Source organism: Scyliorhinus canicula, chromosome 7 (assembly GCF_902713615.1).
Source record: "Scyliorhinus canicula chromosome 7, sScyCan1.1, whole genome shotgun sequence".
NCBI lineage: Eukaryota > Metazoa > Chordata > Chondrichthyes > Carcharhiniformes > Scyliorhinidae > Scyliorhinus > Scyliorhinus canicula.
Genome location: NC_052152.1, coordinates 54,539,183 through 54,559,445, shown reverse-complemented (window position 1 = coordinate 54,559,445; position 20,263 = coordinate 54,539,183). Strand labels below are relative to the sequence as shown.

The following is a 20,263-nucleotide window of genomic DNA, read 5'->3' as shown; positions in this document are numbered from 1 at the left end:
TTCTGTTACGAGCTGTTGGAGAACACATCTTGTGTAATAAAGCCTTCGATTATTCTCTAATCTCGCTTTCGCAATAATTGATCGTGCATCAGTCCCGGACCATCAGCTCCATGTGCTCGACCGCTGTGACAGTCCTGCAGTTACAACTGCGGACGAGTACTCTCAGTTCACGCAGATATTCAGCCAGTGACTCACCCTGGCGCTGACGCCGCGTGGTCAGGAGGTGTCGAGCGAGTACCTCGTTCACTGGCCTCACGAACTGTCGTTTGAGCAGCCCCACTGCCTCTGTGTATGAGGCTGCATCTCTGATGACCTGGAAAATCCTGTGGCTCACCCGGGCGTTGAGGAAACTCTGTTTAATATCCGGGGAGACCTCGGCAGCGAAGGAGCCGAGGTAGGCCTCAAAGCAATTGAACCAATGGTCAAATATTGCCGTGGCCTCCGGCGCCTGCGGGTCAAGAGCGAGGCATTCTAGTTTTAAAACTGCTTCCATGTTAAAAAAATTCTAGCTGATTAAATATATACCAATCAATCCAGTCGAAACGGTAGTTAACAAGAACTGTGGTTTTAATCAGCTAAAATGTGCCCACCAGTAGCTTCTCCCGCACTGAGAGGCTGTCCCGGATCGATGGGTTATATACTTTCTCAGAGGGGCGGAGCCAACAACAACATCAACAGTAACAGTGAGTAAATACAATAATATGTACAACAGCCATACGTGGCTCACCACACTTTTGTTTCAGATTTCAGCATCCAAAGTATTTTGCTTTTATTTTAGTTACTTATCATGGGTCGGGGCGGATGGTGCAGTGGTTAGCACTGCTGTCTACGGCGCTGAGGACCCGCGTTCGAATCCAGGCCCTGGGTCACAGTCCGTGTGGAAAAATTTGAAAAAAAATCATTGGGCACTCTAAATTTATCAGGCATGCAGTCGGTGCTACCTTCACAATGCTGCTTATTTGGTTGTACATCTGCTTGGAAGGATGAGAAATTAAACATTTGTTTTTAATTTAGAGTACCCAATTCATTTTTTTTGCAATTAAGGGCCAATTTAGCGTGGCCAATCATCTTTGGGTTGTGGGGCGAAACCCACGCAAACACGGGGAGAATGTGCAAACTTCACATTGACAGTGACCCAGACCCGGGATCAAACCTGGGATCTCGGCGCCGTGAGGCTGCAGGGCTAACTCACTGTGCCATCGTGCTGCCCCGGAAATGAAACATTTCTAACATGACAGTCAGCAGTATATCTTGAAGGGGAGGTTTGCTACAGCTCCAAACAATAGGTAATGCAGAAATGGCTACAACAGCTGTAAATCAAGCAACCATGTATTCTGATGTCTCTTTGGAACCCCAGGAGCAGATGATGGACAGGGGGAGGAAATCTTTTTCACCCCACCACCAGTTGGGGGCTGCCCAATGAGTAGGAAGCCCTCTGGGCAACATGTCATCAATCCCCATCATGTAATGTGTTACAACAGAAATTCAAGGGTAGAGTGATGTGTCCCTCATTCTGCTGGGATGAGAATTTATTTGCTTTTTCTGAAAGACTTTGGAAGAAATTAGAGATGGAATTCTCAAAGTTTGTATTCAGATAAGTTGGGCATTTATCAAAATTTCTGAACAAATGTCGTACTTTTTATGAACTGTTCAGAATAGACAATATTTATAATTAGCAACACCCATGGTGAGGATTTTTTTGTTGGAGAAAATAAATCAAGAGAAATTGTCCACCAAGAAATTACCTTCTTTAAAGTCACCTGCTTATTTTAGTTGGACATTCAGTTTAAAATAATTTATTAATGCTTACGGATTTTTTTTAACGTATCAAAATATTAAACACTACAAATGATGAACCTTTGAGCATCCCATTCACCTTTACCCCAGTCCGCAGTGACTTACATTTAGTTCCAATCCATCAATGACCTTCCATGCTATGATTCCTCCCTATGGCTATAGAATCCTCAAAGTACTCTGTTACTGGTCTTGCATCTCACACTTCATTCACCTGATCATTTGGAGTCATCCTTATGCCAACTAGGCTTTATGGTCTCCACATCTACCTCTCCTCCAAATACTCCTCAAAACCCACCTCTTTGACTGTTTTTGGGTCACCTATCCGAAAGTCCTTTGGTTGTCTTAACTTTTGTGCAGTAAAGTACCTGGGGATGTTTTACTACAATAAAAGGTACTAAAGATAAATGCATGCTGTTATTTCATGGATTCATTTTTGATAATGGAATTGCATGTTTATATCAAAGACTGTTATGTGGTATATTTTCAAAGGGGCAGCACGGTAGCATTGTGGATAGCACAATCGCTTCACAGCTCCAGGGTCCCAGGTTCGATTCCGGCTTGGGTCAATGTCTGTGTGGAGTCTGCACATCCTCCCTGTGTGTGCGTGGGTTTCCTCCGGGTGCTCCGGTTTCCTCCCGATGTCCAAAGATGTGCAGGTTAGGTGGATTGGCCATGATAAATTGCCCTTAGTGTCCAAAATTGCCCTTAGTGTTGGGTGGGGTTACTGGGTTATGGGGATAGGGTGGAGGTGTTAACCTTGGGTAAGGTGCTCTTTCCAGGAGCCGGTGCAGACTCGATGGGCTGAATGGCCTCCTTCTGCACTGTAAATTCTATAATTTGCCACAGTGCTAAACAAGGCATTGTGGATCAGCTGTTTGTTATAGACGCCACCCGAGATTTCTATTGGCTTAATTTTTATGCCCAAGCAGCAAGTTAAAACTCTACCCCATATAGAACCACATTGTATGAGGCCAATGGCACTTTGGGTCTCATCCTAATCATGGGAGGCCATTAGATATTGGGTCACTCCCGTTAATTGGATGGAAATAGGACTTAAATGATCATAATTGGTTTCTCACCACATTTCACCGACTGGAGCAGGCCGGTTGCATCGTAAACTCTTTGGCGCCTGGCGCGGTTCTCATTTTCCACCTCTCCCGCTATTCACCGGCCTCATTTCGTTCGAGCAAGAGTGCAATGAAGCCAGAGAATTGCACCGTTAGTCTGTCCATATCCCTCCATCCCCCTTTGAAATTTGGGCCCCAATCCACAAAACCCAATGTTTTTTTAAAATTTAGAGTACCCAATTAATTTTTTTCTAATTAAGGGGCAATTTAGCATGGCTAATTCACCTACCCTGCACATCTTTGGGTTGTGGGAGTGCCACCATGCAACCCTTGCAAAACCCAACTTGGATGCTTTTTAAATTCATTTACAGAATGTGGGCATCACTGGCTAGGCCAGCATTTATTGCCAATCGTTAATTGCCCTTGAGAAGGTGGTGGTGGGCTGCCTTCTTGAACCACTGCCGTCCCGGTGGTGTAGGTACACACACAATGCTGTTAGGGAGGGGGTTACAGGGGTTCAGCCAAGCAACAGTGTAGGAACGGTTATATATTTCCAAGTCAGAATGGTGAGTAACTTGGAGGAAAAATACCAGGTGTGGCCTTCCCATGCATCAGTTGCCCTTGTCCTTCGAGATGGTATTCGTCATGCGTTTCGAAGGTGCTGCCTAAGGAGCCTTGGTGTATATGGTACACACTGCTGTTATTAAGCACCAATGGCAGAGGAAGTGAATGTTCTGGATGGGCTGCTAAACAAATGGGCTGCTTTATCTGGATGGTCTAAAGTTTCTTGAGCATTGTTGGAGCTGAACTCTTGCAGGCAAGTGTAGAGTATTCCATTAAGCTCCTGATTTGTGCCGTTTAAAAATAAATTTTAAAGTACCCAATTATTTTTTTCCAATCAAGGGGCAATTTAGCATGTCCAATCCACCTGCCCTGCACGTCTTTTGGGTTGTGGAGGTGAGACCCGCGCAGACACGAGAATGTGCACACTTCACACGGACAGTGACCCTGGGCTGGGATCGAGGCGTTTAGGGAGGTATTGGAACTTAGGCCTGCATCTCATTTGTCTGTCCACAGATGGCCAACAGAATGATGGAACCAGGAACTGGAGAGGGCCCCAGACCAGGACTGCCCCAAGCTTTGACGATGACTCTCTACAAGCCCACCTCCAGGTTGTAAGTAATAGGTAGGAAGTCCTCATACCTGCTGACAGAAAGAGGAAACCTCCCAGCCAGATGAGAGCAGCCTGGAAGGAGATCGCAGCAGAGGTCAGTAGCCTCAAGAATCATCCACCAAACCAGATTGCAGTACCACAAAAGTCTTAATGATTTTCCACCTACACTCCTTGGCTGCAATCATACCAGGGCAAAGGAGGATGGTTGTAATTGTTGGAGGGGAATCATCTCAGCCCCATTACATTGCAGCAGGGGTTCCTCAGGGCAGCGCCCTCAGCTAGACATTGTCCTGTGGATGCGACAATTGGATTCCAGTAACCATGACCATCTTCCCCTGTGCCAGATATGACACCCACTGACACTTCATGTTCTCCAGTTTGGTCAGTCTCCTGTCATACATAATTAAATGCTCTCTTCATATCAAGCATACTTATTTGCACCTTCCTGTCATTCAGTTTGAATTCCATAGAACCATAGACTTCCTACAGTGCAGAAGGAGGCCATTCTGCCCATTGAGTCTGCCCCAACCCTCTGTAAGAGCACCCAACCCAGGCCCACTCCCCCACCCTATCCCCATAACCCCACCTAACCTGCACATCTTTAGACACAAAGGGACAATTTAGCATGGTCAATCCACCTAACATGCTCATCTTTGGACTGTGGGAGGAAACCAAAGCACCCCGGAGGAAACCCACGCAGACACGGGGAGAAAGTGCAAACTCCACACAGGCAGTTACCCAAGGCTGGAATTGAACCCTAGTCCCTGCCGCTGTGAGGCAGCACTGTGCCATCCAAGAGTTACCTTTTGCTCAATGCTGTGACAATTAGTTAATAATAATGTTGCTTTACCAAATAGACAATTACTCTCACTTCTGCCCAATTAAATTAATTGTACCATTATGGCCATTGACTCTACATGAATTTCATCCTATAATAATTTCATTGGCATTAGTAACTCAATAAGCTTAAAGATGATGAAAAAAAATTCCGGTTAATATGGGTCAATCTAGATGCATGGAGTGAAATTCATGCTTTAATTATTATATCCAAAGGTAACACGAGGCTACAGCTAAATAAATCTTATGGCTTACTGTATGCAAAACATTAATTACTTACCAGAAGAATCGGTTAAAAGGGAGTCTTTGTGTGTATGTGTGTGTTTCTGTTTGTGTGTGTGTCAGATACAGTACTGAAAGTCGTGCCCCTGAAAAAGGAAAATAGTCATCTTTTGCAGGAATATATAAAACTGTGAATGTGGAAGTCAACCAGCAAGTAAAAAAACGATCACAGCTGGAAAAAAACCCTGAAATAGCTCTACCAAACCACAGGACACCTGAATCAAAGAATAAAATACTCGCTTGCAGAAGTCAACTGTACTTGAATCAATTCGTAATAGAACGTAGAACAAACATAGAACATAGTTTAGGAGACCATTCGGCCCATCGAGTCTGCACCGACCCACCTAAGCCCTCACCTCCACCCTATCCCCGTAACCCAATAACCCCTCCTAACCTTTGTGGTCACTAAGGGGCAATTTATCATGGCCAATCCACCTAACCTGCATGTCTTTGGACTGTGGGAGGAAACCGGAGCACCCGGTCACAATGCATCTACTCCTCGCAACTTAATGTTCTGTGTAACTTTTAACTTAGATTTACTTACTATTCAATTCTTACTTCTAATCCGTATAAATGTAGATACGTGTGTTTTACCATTTCTCCTTGTCTTTTTAGTAGTTAAGAAACTTAAAGCTATCGTAACTCAAGAAAGCTTGGTTAAATAAGCTCTTTTTTAAAAAGATGGTTGGATCTGGAAAAAGTATCCAAAGCAAAGGAAACTTTGTTAGATTAAACCTGTTTTTCTTCCAGCAGAGGGTGGGTTGAATAAAGACATGAAGCCAGTCATCGTCCTCACCTGGGTTTGTAAACATTTGGGGCTATCACAGCCGGATAATGACAAATCAAGGAGTCTCACCTGGATCAGCAGCTTTCGGGGAACCTCACCTGGGGCTACTTGTAACAACTGAGCTGAGAAGGGAGATGGGCTTTAATTACATCAATGTGGCTACAAACTGATTCAACCTTTTGAACTTCACGGTTATTGTTCGGGATTGCCTCAAGAAACCCACAGCAAGGACTTGCCAGATTCAGCTGGCGGATATCTTTGTACCTTTCATCTGGATTCACCTGCTTGCCTGAAGAACCACTGTGTTCAGACAACCCCCCCACACTCCCCAAAAAACTACTCCCCGCCCTCCCCACTAAGTCTACACTTCCAGAGCAATCTGAGGTGGTCTGGATAGTTTCCATGACCGAAAGTGGCAACCTATGCCCATTCATGAATTTGCACAATACACAGTGAGCAATGATCTAATCAGGGTAGCTATTATCCTGTAACATAAAGCTTGCAAGCTGCAAGGTCCTATTTAGAAGACTGCCAATAAGGCAAATATTTTAGTGCGTGGAATTGCAGGAATCCCAATGCGTCTATTGACCAGTGAAGGTAGGCTTGAGGTAGCCAGCCATAAAGAATCTATCGACAGATTTTGTAACTAGTACATCGAGGAAAGTGTCCTGATGAGTGCAAGACAAAAAGCTTCTATATATCTTTCATTCAGCAGTAGTCAAAGTTCTGTATTGCCGAACAATTTAAAAATCATTCATTTTTAAAACCAGAAATAAACTTTATTTCAAAATTACAAAATATATTCGGCAGAATTCTCCGTTCCTCAGACTAAGTGTTGTCGCCAGTTCAGAATTTGCAGGCTTCCATGATAGCAAAACTGGCACCGCACCTGGACCAATTCAGCGAATGTTAAGGTGTTGGCAACAGTACAAGTGGAACACAACTGATTCCATTGAGAAAAGTTGCTGGATTCGCCGGGTCCGAGATTGACATTCAGGAGGCTCACAAGCTGCAGCTGCATATGCACACTTCACTCCCCACACACACACCATCCCAGCTAACAAGTTGGCAGCAAGGAGAGCAGCCCAAGATTCACCGACACCGAGCTGGAGACCCTCCTGGTGGAGGAGAGGCTGTTGACCCCGTACCCCAGCCCGGGAAGGAGGCTACCAGCCGCCGCCATTCGCTGTTGCACAGTCCCAGATGGCGACGGTCCATTCCCTGTGCCTCAAGGGATAGCTCCGCTCGCACCCCCAACCCATGGAGTAGCCCAGGGCCAGCAGGCTCCGTGAGGGAAGAAGAGCTGATGGGCTCGTGCCTCAGTGACACCCACAGGGGAGATACCGGAACATCGCAGCACCTCAAACTCTCGCGTTCTCCCCCCCCACCTCCCAAGCGCATCTTGTGGGCAGAACAGGGCGGCAGGGACACCCGAGCATCAGGGCCCATTCGCCCCGTAAGACCACCCTCCCCGTTAGATACCAGTTAAGCTGACACGGGAGCAGGACACAGTTTAGTTATAGGGGTTAGGGTATGACTCCGTATATATGTTGTCACATTAAACACCTGTTCACACTATTACAACCTGCCTCAGTGCTCCGTCAGATGGGTGTGAAGGGTGGGCTGGTCTGGTCTGGTCAATCACCTCCTGGACTAGTGGCATGTCAGCGATGGCGGCTGCCCGGGCATCCTGGTGGACTTGGTCCACATCAAAATGGATGTATTGTGCAGACTGGGCGATGTGGCATAGATTTCAGGGTGACCATCACTTTGATGGCCACCAGGTGCGGGTGTCCCCATCAAAGTTTCGTGGTGCCAGGTGTGCCATGATCTAGTGGATATGTTGCACTGTCTCCCTGCTGAGCCGGAGTCTTCACTGGCATGCCTTGTCCGACAAGGTCTTCAAATGACATGCGCCGCTACGATGCCTCATGCGGCACCTCCTCCACCTACTCGGCCTGTTGGGCGGCAGCTCTCCATTCTGGCCAGCTGCCTCCTGTTCCTGTGGGGCACGCTCCACTACTGCAACTTCCTCTTCCTCGAGCACTGCCAGCTCGGACAGCTGGACAACATTCTCCAGGACTGCAGCGACTATGAGAAAGGCCATCATTGCTGGTTGGATATCCATTGCCAGCAAGGGGTGAAAGGCCAACATGTTAGCATGGTGCATGCCCCCGTGCCCAACCAGATCCAACGGGCTACAGAAAGGAGAATAAGAAAAGTGATAGTCAGAGAAACCAAAAGCCAGATTCTAACAGGGCCACAGTGAAAAATATTGGGAATGGGGCTAGTAATGTTAAAAAGACAAGATTCAAGGCTTTGTGCCTTAATGCACGGAGCATTCGCAATAAAGTGGATGAACTAATCGCAAATAGACGCGAACAGCTATGATATAGTCAGGATTACGGAAACATGGCTGCAAGGTGACCAGGGATGAGAACTGGATGCCCAGGGGTACTCAGTATTTAGGAAAAACAGACAAAAAGGAAAAGGCAGTGGGGTTGCATTGCTGGTTAAGGAGGAAATTAACACAATAGTGGTGGGGTGTATGGCAGAGGGTGGGGTGCGGGCACCCATACAGCCGGTGTCACTCTGCAGAACCAGGAGCCAAGGTGGGTGGTCAGTGGGGCCTGCAGGTCGCGGCAATGGCGGTCTGAGTCCCATGGGGGGTCACCCCGGCCACAATGCACGTTCTCCTGTGAACCTACCAACCCCCGGCCCCAGCCTGCCTGGCCAGTGTCCGCCCTGGCAGCCCACAGTCGCACCTCTGTGTCCTACCTCCTCTCTCTCCTTCATCAGCCACGATGCCGGTTTTACGATTTTTAAAAGCACACGTGAAACGCGCCGTCGTGAACTCGACCCATCGAAGACGGAGAATCGTGGAGGCCCTGGAAAATACCGGGTCAAGCCCACTAATGATATACAAACGGTGTTTACTGTATTTGCGTTCCGGACCCCATTCACGCCACTGTTGAGGTGACGGAGAATAGGGATTTGATGTCAAATCGGCCCCCACCGCGTTTTTGCCGTCGGAACCGATTCTCCGCCTAGTTGTGTTTCCTGATTCCAGCGTCAGCCAACGGAGAATCCCGCCCATTGGATTTGATTATTTTTAAGTTAAGTAATATTCATAAAAACCATGCATGTCACTGTGACTTTGAGTCACTAACCTACCTCTTCCCATCTGGTCGTCTTTATCACTGATAAATTTGGTGCAGAAACAAACAAGTGGACATGGAGAAATCTTAATTTTCCCTCTCTGTTTTAAAAGAAGCATGGCAGATGTGCAGTGATCGATGATGGCCACCATGAATCATTAGGAAAATCTACCAATAATTTTCCGCAATGTTGTGGCTCTCAAGTTTCCAATTTTCTTTCCCTGGATACGCCAGTATGCTCAGAAATTAACTGCTAAATTTAGCTAGTTCATTCACTATTTTCAGAGGAGGGGGTTGGGTACAAGTCTTGATCTTCTCCAGGTGTCATTGAGTTTGCATTCCTGTAGTTGTTCTGAGATTTGGGCAATGGTTGCTCATAAGGTAAGGTATTTGACATGATGTATGTGGTGTACTACAGCTGCCGTGTTAGATGTGTGGAAGAGAAATTTAAGTCTTCGCATATTCTGCTCTCTGACAATGAAATTTTCAGGGAGCAAAATTTCTACTCCTATCCTCTTAGTACAAGGGCCAATTAGCTTGTTACATCCCTCAAACATTTACATTACTTGTAACCTACTGCAGTGTTGTCCAATATGCTTGTCAGTCACCAAATGGTGAATTGGCCACAGAATATGGTGAATTTGATTGTAGGGTATGGGTTAGACCGTGCGGTCGGTCCAGTTGAAAATAGGCTGCTTCCAGTTAAAAGCAAGCACTGTGATATTTTAATAATTTAACAAGAAGAGACTAGCAGGAATCTTTATTATGCATGCGGGTGATTTTCTGTAGACGGGTTCAGAAGAATTTGAACAATTGGTGATCAATAAAATCAAGGAGTTCAAGGTTGGAAACCAGGTTTCAGGGCTTTTAAATACATCGGCTTAAGCATTAAGCAAGACCAGTCAGACGTAACATTTGAATCAACAATCCTATCTAGAAAATGTTAGTCGCATCTCAAGAAATTTGATCAGATCCAACGAAAAAAACAATCAATTGAAAAGTTTAATTGGGCAGTCATGCACTCAGACTAGACCTGGTGCCAGTTATGATGTATTGGAGCTGAGTACCATGATGAAGCATGCCCCGGTAGAGGAAACTCTACCGCAAACAAAATATTGAGGAAATGTTGTACATGGGGCAAGGCAAGTCTGCCCACTGACAATCGATTCCTGTGGGACAATGCCCATTCAACGAAAAGCGCCACTGAAAAAAGGTTTAAGGACACATCTAGCGAGCATAAATGTTATAACGGGAGATTTTGAAGATACAATGGATTGACATGATCCACCCATTATCATAATGCTTTATGGAAATAAATGCCTGCTCAAAGAAATTACTAAATGCAATGGAAGCTTGTGTTACAATTGCAAAATGGAAAACTAATTTTTGCTTTTAATTATGTGTATATAAATATGGTAAAGGAAATGTGGGCTCTATAATGTTAAAGCACACAACTTTGGGAGACTTCCGGTGGTGGCCTTGGAGTGAGTGTTCGCATATTTGGTGGCTCCTGCTCAAGGTGGATTTTTGCAGTCCTTCCCCACCCAAATTGTGCGGTATTTGGGGGCAAATGGTATAAGAGTGCCCAGGGATGGTAATACTCCTCTGGTGAGGCTGGTGAATGGATAAGTGGACGAGAAGTGCCACGAGAAAAAGGGAGCAGCTAGAGCAGGATAGTTTTCATGGTGCACCACAGGTGAAGATGGTGGGGGAAAAGGGAGCAGTGCTGCCTGCTCAGTGGATACAGAGAAGCTGGTGGAGGTTTAGAAGAATAAATTCCAGCAGTAGAGGAAAGAGGCTTTGGAGGATTTGGCCAAGGTGATGGAGCCAGTCAGGGCGATTGAGCATGGGGAGGAAGAAGGCTTAGGGCCTGGTGATCCATGTGGAGGAGTCAGGAGCATGGAGTGGCTGGTACTACTCCTCTGGTGAGGCTGGTGTATGGATAAGTGGAAGAGAAGTGCCACGAGATGGTGGAGATGGAGATGGTGTTGAGCAGCCGGAAGAGGCTAAGAGAGAAATTGTAGGACCTTGAGAGCCGCTCCAAGACGTAGAATTTGAGGATTATTGGGATTCCTGGAGGCATTGAGGAAGCATGCTGGGGAGGTTGAAGGGGGAGGGTGCATTTGACTGGCCCCTCAAGGTGGATCGGGTGCACAGGGCGCTGAGGAGGAGACCGCAGTAGGGGAACCACCAAGGGCAAAGGTGGAGAGGGTGCATCGATTTTTGGACAAAGAAACAATTCTCAAGGGGGCGAGGCAGACCAAGAAATACACCTGGCAAGGGAGTGAGCTGCAGATTTACCAGGATCTGGATGCTGAGCCGGCGTAGTGGAGGGCCTGGTTCAACCGGATAAAGGTGGCCCTCTTAAGAAGGGGGTGATGTTCGGTGTTAAGTACCCTGCCCGCTTGTGGGTAACATATGAAAAGCAGGAATTTTATATTGACCCGTCAGGGGAGGCGATGGACCTTTTGAGGGAACATGGACTCGGAGGAGAGTGAGGACATTGAACTTTGGAGAGGAGCTTTGTGTTCATTGTGGGATATGGGGTGGGCAATTTGGAATGGGTTTCAACAGGGTGGGGGGGGTGATGATGAGTGTGCCTTTTGTTTCTTTCTGTTTGTTGGTGGTTGGGTGGATTGGGAGGCAGGGAACGGTGTGGTCGGTGTGGCGTAGCTGGGAAGGGATAGATGGCAGCAGACATCCGAGGGCAGGCCTGGAGGGGCACGTGACGCAGGACAGGGTCCGGCTTAAAAGGGGGTATGACTCATCAGCAGGGGAGGGGGGTGGGGAGACCCCCTGACCAGGCTGGTCACTGGGAATGTGAGAGGGCTGAATTGGCTGGTTAAACGGGCGTGGGTTTTCGCGTATCTGAGGAGTCAAAAGAGTTTTTGCAGAAGACGCACCTGAAGCTGGGGGTGAGACGGGGTTGAGGAAGGCATGGGTGGGGCAGGTGTTCCACTCAGGCTGGACATGAAGACAAAGGATTGGCGGTATTGGTTAATAAGAGGGTGGCTTTTGAGGTGGGGAGCATTGTGGTCGAACCGGGCGTAGGTATGTGATGGGCAGTGGGAAGTTGGAGGAGATGCCAGTGGTCCTGTTGAATGCGTATGCCCCGAATTGGGACGGCGTGGACTTTATGAGGCAGGTTTTGGGGAGGATCCCAGATCTGGACATGCAACGGCTGATTATGGGAATGATTTCAATATGGTCCGGGACCCGAGTCTGGACCGGTCGAGTGTCGGTGGTGGCGGAGAGTTGAGGGGGTTCATAGAGCACATGGGGAGGGGGAAGGGGTGGACCGTGGAGGTTTGGGAGCAGAGGGTGAAGGAGCTCTCTTACGTTTCCCATGTAAACCGGGTGTACTCCCAGATCGATGGACAAGGCGCTGCTGGCAGGGGTAGCTGACTCTGAGTACTTAGCCTTTCTGACCATGCGCCGCATTGGGTGGATTTGTGTGTAGTTCGGGGGAGGCACTGCAGTCGCAGTAAAGATTATATATGAGCTGTTGGAAGATGGGGTTGTGAGCGAGTGTGGGCTGCCATTCAGGGCTATGTGGAGTTGAACGACACAGGATAGGTCACAGTCGCCACGCTATGGAAGGCACTCAAGGCAGTGGTTAGGGGGGAATTTATTTTGATTTGGGTGCATAGGGAGAGGGTGGAGGGGCGATAAAGGGGTCTTTTTCAGGATGGCAGCCGGTGACTAGTGGTGTGCCTCAGGGGTCTGTGCTGAGACCACAACTTTTTAAAATATACATTAATGATCTGGAAGAAGGAACTGAAGGCACGGTTGCTACATTTGCAGATGATACAAAGATCTGTAGAGGGTCAGATAGTATTGAGGAAGCAAGGGGGCTGCAGAAGGATTTGGACAAGCTAGGAGAGTGGGCAATGAAGTAGCAAATCAAATACAATGTGGAAAAGTGTGAGGTTGTGCACTTTGGAAGGGGGAATCTTGGCATAGACTATTTTCTAAATGGGGAAATGCTTAGGAAATCAGAAGCACAAAGGGATTTGGGAGTCCTTGTTCACGATTCTCTTAAGGTTAATGTGCAGGTTCAGTCGGCAGTTAAGAAGGCAAATGCAATGTTAACATTCATGTCAAGAGGGCTAGAATACAAGACCAGGGATGTACTTCTGAGGCTGTATAAGGCACTGGTCAGACCCCATTTGGAGTATTGTGAGCAGTTTTGGGCCCCGCATCTAAGGAAAGATGCACTGGCCTTGGAAAGGGTCCAGAGGAGGTTCACAAGAATGATCCCTGGAATGTCGAGCTTGTCGTATGAGGAAAGGTTGAGGACTCTGGGTCTGTACTCGTTGGAGTTTAGAAGGATGAAGGGGGATCTTATTGAAACTTACAAGATACTGCGGGCCTCGATAGAGTAGACACTAGATGTTCCCACTTGAAGGAAAAACTAGAACCAGAGGACAGCATCTCAGACTAAAGGAATGATCATTTAAAACGGAGATGAGGAGGAATTTCTTCAGCCAGAGGGTGGTGAATCTGTGAAACTCTTTGCCGCAGAAGGCTGTGGAGGCCATGTCTGAATGTCTTTAAGACCGAGATAGATAGATTCGTGATTAATAAGGGGGATCAGGGGTTATGGGAGAAGGCAGGCGAATGGGGATGAGAAAATATCAGCCATGATTGAATGGCAGAGCAGACTCGATGCGCTGTGGCCTAATTCTGCTCCTATGTCTTATGGTCTTATGAGAGGCGAGAGCAAGGCTGGTAAGATGAGACTCTGTGGGTGGATCGGAGATACTTGGTGGCACCGTAAGAGGGGGTGTTGCGGGAGAGGCAGAGATTCCAGATGCAGTTTGGATTAGTGTCCACAGGGAAGGCGGTGGGGAAGTTGTGGAGGGCTCGTGGTGCAGTGTGTGAGTATGGGGAGAAGTCAAGCAAGATGCTGGATTACCAGTTGAGGAAGCAAGCATGTCTACATGGGTTTCCTCCGGGTGCTCCGGTTTCCTCCTGCAGTCCAAAGATGTGCAGATTAGGTGGTTGGCCATGCTAAATTGTCCCTTAGGGACGTGCAGGTTAGGTTAAGGGGTTATTGGGATAAGAGGCAGTGAAGTGGGCCTAGATAGGGTGCTCTTCCAGAGGGTGGGCGCAGACTCATAGAACATACAGTGCAGAAGGAGGCCATTCAGCCCATCGAGTCTACACCGACCCACTTAAACCCTCACTTCCACCCTATCCCCGTAACCCAATAACCCCTACTCACCTTTTTGGTCACTAAGGGCAATTTATCATGGCCAATCCACATGTCTTTGGCCTATGGGAGGAAACCTCAGCATCCGGAGGAAACCCACGCAGACACGGGGAGAACATGCAGACTCCGCACAGATTGCGACCCAGCGGGGAATCGAACCTGGAACCCTGGCGCCGCGAAGCCACAGCGCCACCCACTTGTGCTAACATGCTGACACAATAGGACGAATGGCCTCCTTCTGCACTGTAGGGTTTCTATAATTCTATGACTTGCTGAAGGTAAAAGACAAGCTGTTGTATTATTCCTCCAACATATATTATTAAATTTAACACTGTCCAATACTAGACTGACCCTGGGTGTGGGTTATGTGCTCTCACATCACCGTATGGGTGGTGCTGTACTCAGTTCTACATTAACCCTACCCAGATCCTCGAGACTACAAATTCATGCTCTTCATGAGCTGAAAGATTTTAAGCAGATGGATGTTAAGTGTCCTGCAGGAAAAGCAATCCTAATGTTAAAAAATATTGTAGCCTAACTCATTAAGGTGTGTGGTAAATGGGGTCCCATTGAAGGAAATAAAACATGTTGAAATATTGGAGTTGCTACATCACACCTGGATGTTGTGTGTGATTATTTGCTGTTACTAAAAATAGTCTTTAACAGAGCTGCTGCCACAAAGTAATGCACTACAGCTCATTTTCAGTCTTGTCCCTCAAGCCCAGTTCATCTCAGGAGATTGTTACAAGATTCACACCATTCTTTGCATATGTTTTTCATTAATTATGTGGTGAATATGGTGAGCTGATTGCTCGCCAAACATGTGGCATCAAAATGCTATTGGAAAACGTTCATCCCATGGGAAAGCAGATCAGCAGCTCAATGGAGGAAGGAGGCACTGAATGAGTTGGCAAAATCTCAAGAGGTTAGTGCACTTCAACTGCACTCAACTTGGGGGCTGCCATTTTGTATTGTGGCAAAAGCACAAAATATAGGTTAAGTGAGCAGGTCAGCAGACAGGATTAATGTTTCAGTCAGGAGTCCTGCCAACTTCACTGGGGATTTCCCAGACATTTAGAAAGGGGATTAAACAACTGAAAGCCGATAGGCCAGATACTACATTATTAGTTGAATTTTGCTAAAATAGTTCAGAGGGTGGACAATGAAGATTTGTGTTATGATTGAGGTTCCCATGCTCCTTTCGCTCTAGATATTTTTGGCTTCCATGTTTCAGACTCATGCATAAGTAAGCTCTGCCTTCCTACATGGGAGTGATAACTTCATTAGATATGAAGATAAATTTGCTGTGCCCAGGAAAAGAACATAAACTTTTTCCAGTTTAATTGAGCTAATAGTTTTATCACATGTTCTCCCATAATCGTTCTGATCTTTGGGAAGCAAAAGAAAAACAAAGTAGGTTTTGACTTGAGCTTTAAATATCCAAACTCATTACGCATGAGCACTAGCGGTAACTTTGTTTTTGCTGTAATTAAGCACATATAGCAGAAACCAGTTCTAGACTATTATGCCAAGCTACAACACAAGTTAGCTGCTTACACAGTTGGTTTTTACTTTCTTTTTGCACCATTCCCCAAAGTCAAATGACTTCACCATCTCTCCTCAAATGCTTCCAACTAACTTGATAAAAAAATCAAAACGTAAAATATTTGAACAAATCATGACGAGAGGAGATTGTACTGGATCCATGCTCCAACGACTGCCTTGAGCCAAACTGACTAATTGCTGAAACAAATGTGATAAAATGAGTTACAACGGTCTTCTGAGTGAAGCAGGTTTCTGGCTTCTTACAGAAGCCCATTCAGCTCTTAAGCCTGTGCTACCCTTTAATGAGATCATGGCTGATCTTATTCTAATGCCACTCATCGACATTGGCTTCACATCCCTTAATAAACTTTGCAAACAAAAATCTATCGATCCAGATTTAAAATTATTAATCGAGCTATCAACGGCTGCTTTTTGTGATAAATCTCATTCTCGAGAGAAAATCTTTGCTCCCAGAAACAAGAGTGTGACTTTATAAACATAACACCTGGTAATGCATCACTACCTAGGGATCAAATAGGAACTCTGGTTACTGTCACATCTTAAGGAATTACTTCCTTATATTCTCCTGGTTTTCAGATACTGGAAAAATAAACATTATTATCAGGACTTGTGGCTTAGGCGAAGAACTACGGTGCAGATTTATCAAATTAATAGCGTTAAATAAATACTGTAGATTTCACATTATTATTAAACTTTAACTTGCATGTACTCTGGCACAATAAAAACAAGACACCTCATTTGCTCAATTGCAAATATGGGCATGTGCCAATAATGATAATAATAATAATAATATTAATCGCTTATTGTCACAAGTAGGCTTCAATGAGGTTACTGTGAAAAGCCCCTAGTCGCCACATTCCAGCACCTGTTCGATGAGGTCGGTACGGGAATTAAACCTGCGCTGCTGGTTTTGTGCTGCATTACAAGCTAGCTGTTTAGCCCACTGTACTAAACCAGCCCCATAATATATTTTATAGGTAATATTTTATCAACCAACTCACCCTCCATTTTTGATCACTATACCTGCAGTTATAGCAACTATTTGCACACTGGCAGATCCCATCAACGGTAATAAAACTATCATCGTTGCTCTCTATCTGAATTAGATTTATCTGCCTTGGTTCACAATAGGCTCAACGTGCTTATCTTTCAATCACAATTTTGAAATATTCAGTTGACACAGCTTCAACAGTTATTTGGGTAAGAGAGTTCCAGAATTTCGCTATCGTTTGTGTGCAGAAGGAATTCTTGATATCATCCCGAATACTGTCGCTCTAATCCAAGATTAACACCCCTTGTTCTGGATTCCCCCACAGAGAAATCATTTTTTCCTCTTATCTACCTGACCAACTCTTAAATCATTTGGAATAACTTGCAAGTCTAATCTATGCAATCTGTCCACAAAATGTAATTATTTTAAATCCAGTATAATTCTAGTGAATCTGTGCTGCACACCTTCCAAAGTCAATATATCCTTCCTGAGATGCTGTACACAGAACAATGCAATGCACCAGATGCAGTTTAACTAGAGTTTTATTCAACTACAGCATCATTTCCGCTCCTTTATATTTTAGCCCCCTTGGGAGTAATGTTCTATTAATCTTTAAGTTTGCTTTTTATTTGTCCACTGGCTTTTAGCAATTTCATGTACATGGCCTCCTAATTCTCTGCTCCTTCACAGTTCCTTATTTCTCACTATTAAGGAAATGATAGCTATTGTCAACATTTTTTGTACTCAAGACAACTTGTATAGTTGCATTGAAATCCTTTTATGTTTCGCCATTCGAGATCGCTGATAATTCAATATTCTTCTTTGCAAAAGTTCATTATCACAGTATATGATGCCTGGACGTAGCTTTCCATAATGAAAACTGATGAAATCATACTTCTTCACATAAAAGGGTCTAGGAAGTTGTAATAATTATACCAGAAGACTGTTTGGGTGGATTTCTTATGAAAGATGAGCAAGAAAACCCAAGGGGCGAAATTCTCCCCTACCCGGCGGGGCGGGGGGTCCCGGCGTAGCGGAGTGGCGCCAACCACTCCGGCATCGGGCCTCCCCAAAGGTGCGGAGAATTCCGCACCTTTGGGGGCCAAGTCCTCACATTGAGGGGCGAGGCCCGCGCCAGAGTGGTTGGCACCACGCCGACTGGCGCCAAAACCGGCACAACGGCCTTTGACGCCCGCCGCCCGGCGCCGGGGCTGGCCAAAAGGCCTTCGCCGGTTCGCGCACTGGGGATTCTCTTCCGCCTCCGCCATGGTGGAGGCGGCGGAAGAAAAAGAGTGCCCCCACAGCACTGGCCCGTCCGCCGATCGGTGGGCCACGATCGCGGGCCTGGCCACCGTGGGGCCACCCCCCGGGGTCCGATCGCCCTGCGTCGCCCCCCCCTCCCCCCCCCCAGGACCCCGGGGGCCCGCTCGCGCCGCCGATCCCGCCGCCACCAGAGGTGGTTCAAACCACGGCGGCGGGAGAGGCCTCCCAGCGGCGGGACTTTGGCCCATCGCGGGCCGGAGAATCGCTGCAGGGGGCTCGCCGATCGGCGCGGCGTGATTCCCGCCCCTGCCAATTCCCGGGTGGCGGAGAATTTCTGTCACGGCGGGGACGGGATTTTCGGCCGCCCCGGGCGATTCTCCGACCCTGCAGGGGTTCGGAGAATTTCGCCCAAGGATTGTGTTTGTGTTAATTTACAAAACAAACTGAATTTTCATTTTCTTCTGATAGAAAAGAATGTTTTCTCCAAGATGACAAATCTTAAGCTTACCTTCAGCAATAGCATGAGGTTTGATAATGCACAAGGTGCAATTAATGCATCCTGCCGTATTTGATGGCCCTTTACCAAGCGATGGGAAAAAAATCTCTAGTTCCTATTAAAACAAAAATACAAAATGAACTGAATAAATCAATGAATTTATTCATACAAAAATAAAATACTGCTGATCCTGGAAATATGAAATAAAAATTAGTTCTATCAAAATTGGTGAGGCTATTGCAGTTGATGTGGTTTACATGGACTTCAGTAAGACCTTTGACAAAGTCCCACATGGAAGGCTGATCCAAAAGATTAGACCCCGTGGGATCCAAGGCAAGTTGGATCCAAAATTGGCTTGTTAATAGGAGGCAGAGGGTTATCGTGGAGGGTTCTTTTTGTGATTGGAAGACTGTGACCAGCGGTGTACCACAGGGATCAGCGTTGGGACCCTTGCTGTTTGTTAAATACGTGAACGACTTTGATGTAAATATAAACGGTATAATTAGTAAGTTTGCAGATGACACGAAAATTGGTAGTGTTGTTGATAATGAGTAGGATAGTCTTAGGCTACAGACTGATGTTGATCAGCTGATAAATCGGAGCATGGCAGATGGAATTTAATCTCAAGTGTCAGGTGATGCATTTTGGGAGGTCTAATAAGGGTAGGATATACATAGTGAATGGTAGGTCCCTCAGGATTATTGAGGAATTTAGGGACTTTGGTGTACAATTGCATGGATCCCTGAAGGTAACAGCACAGGGAGATAGGGTGGTGAAGAACGAATACGGAAGATTAGCTGGGACATAGAATGTAGGAACTGGGAGGTCTTAGTCCAACTTTATAAACATTGGTTAGGCCACAGATGGAATAGCATGTGCAGTTCTGGTTGCCACATCATCTGAAGGATGTGATTGCACCGGAGGGGGTGCAGAGGAGATTCACCAGGATGTTGCCTGTGATGGAAAGTTTCAGCTATGAGAAGAGACTGGATAGGCTGGGTTTGTTTTCTCTGGAGCAGAGGAGGCTGAGGGGAGATCTGATACAGGTATACAAAATTGCGAGGCATAGACAGGGTAGACCACAAGAACTTTTTCCCAATGGCCGAAGTGTCGAATACCAGATAGGTTTAAGGTGAGGATTAAGTGGTTTAGAGGGAACCTGAGGAAACATTTTTTTTACTCAGAGGGTGGTGTCAATAGCGAACCTGTTGCCTACGCTGGTACCCTTGCAACATTTAAAAAGCATCTGGACGAGCACTTAAATTGCCACGGCATAGGAGAAAGGGACCAAGTGCTGGTGAATGGGATTAGTATAGATTGGTACTTGGTAGTCAGCATAGACACAGTGGGCCAAGGGACTGTTTCTGTACTGTATGATTCCGACTCTAAGGCTCACTGGCCTAAAACATTAACTCTGTTTCTCGCCGCATAGGCACTGCCAGATCAGCTGAGTAGTTCCAGCATTTTCTGTTTTTATTTTAGATCAATCCATGGTTCTATTTTCTATTATCCTGATTCTCCCTTTCTGCCTATTTGTACAAGCTTCAACACCACCCCATCTGAGATCACATAGTTTAGCACAAACAAAGTATAGAACCTTCCGTCCTACAGGTCTGTAAATGTCAGTACC

The 20,263-nt window shown here is 46.3% G+C and overlaps 1 protein-coding gene across 9 annotated transcripts in view; it reads right to left on the bottom strand.

The window, feature by feature from the left end:
* Positions 1 to 20,263, bottom strand: part of nme7 (NME/NM23 family member 7) — a 305,234-nt gene that overhangs the window by 205,758 nt on the left and 79,213 nt on the right. For all 9 annotated transcript variants that reach the window (XM_038802056.1, XM_038802057.1, XM_038802053.1 and 6 more), the window contains one exon: positions 18,646 to 18,748. In XM_038802056.1, the coding sequence (XP_038657984.1) occupies positions 18,646 to 18,748 (103 nt within the window). The remainder of the gene's footprint in view (positions 1 to 18,645; positions 18,749 to 20,263) is intronic.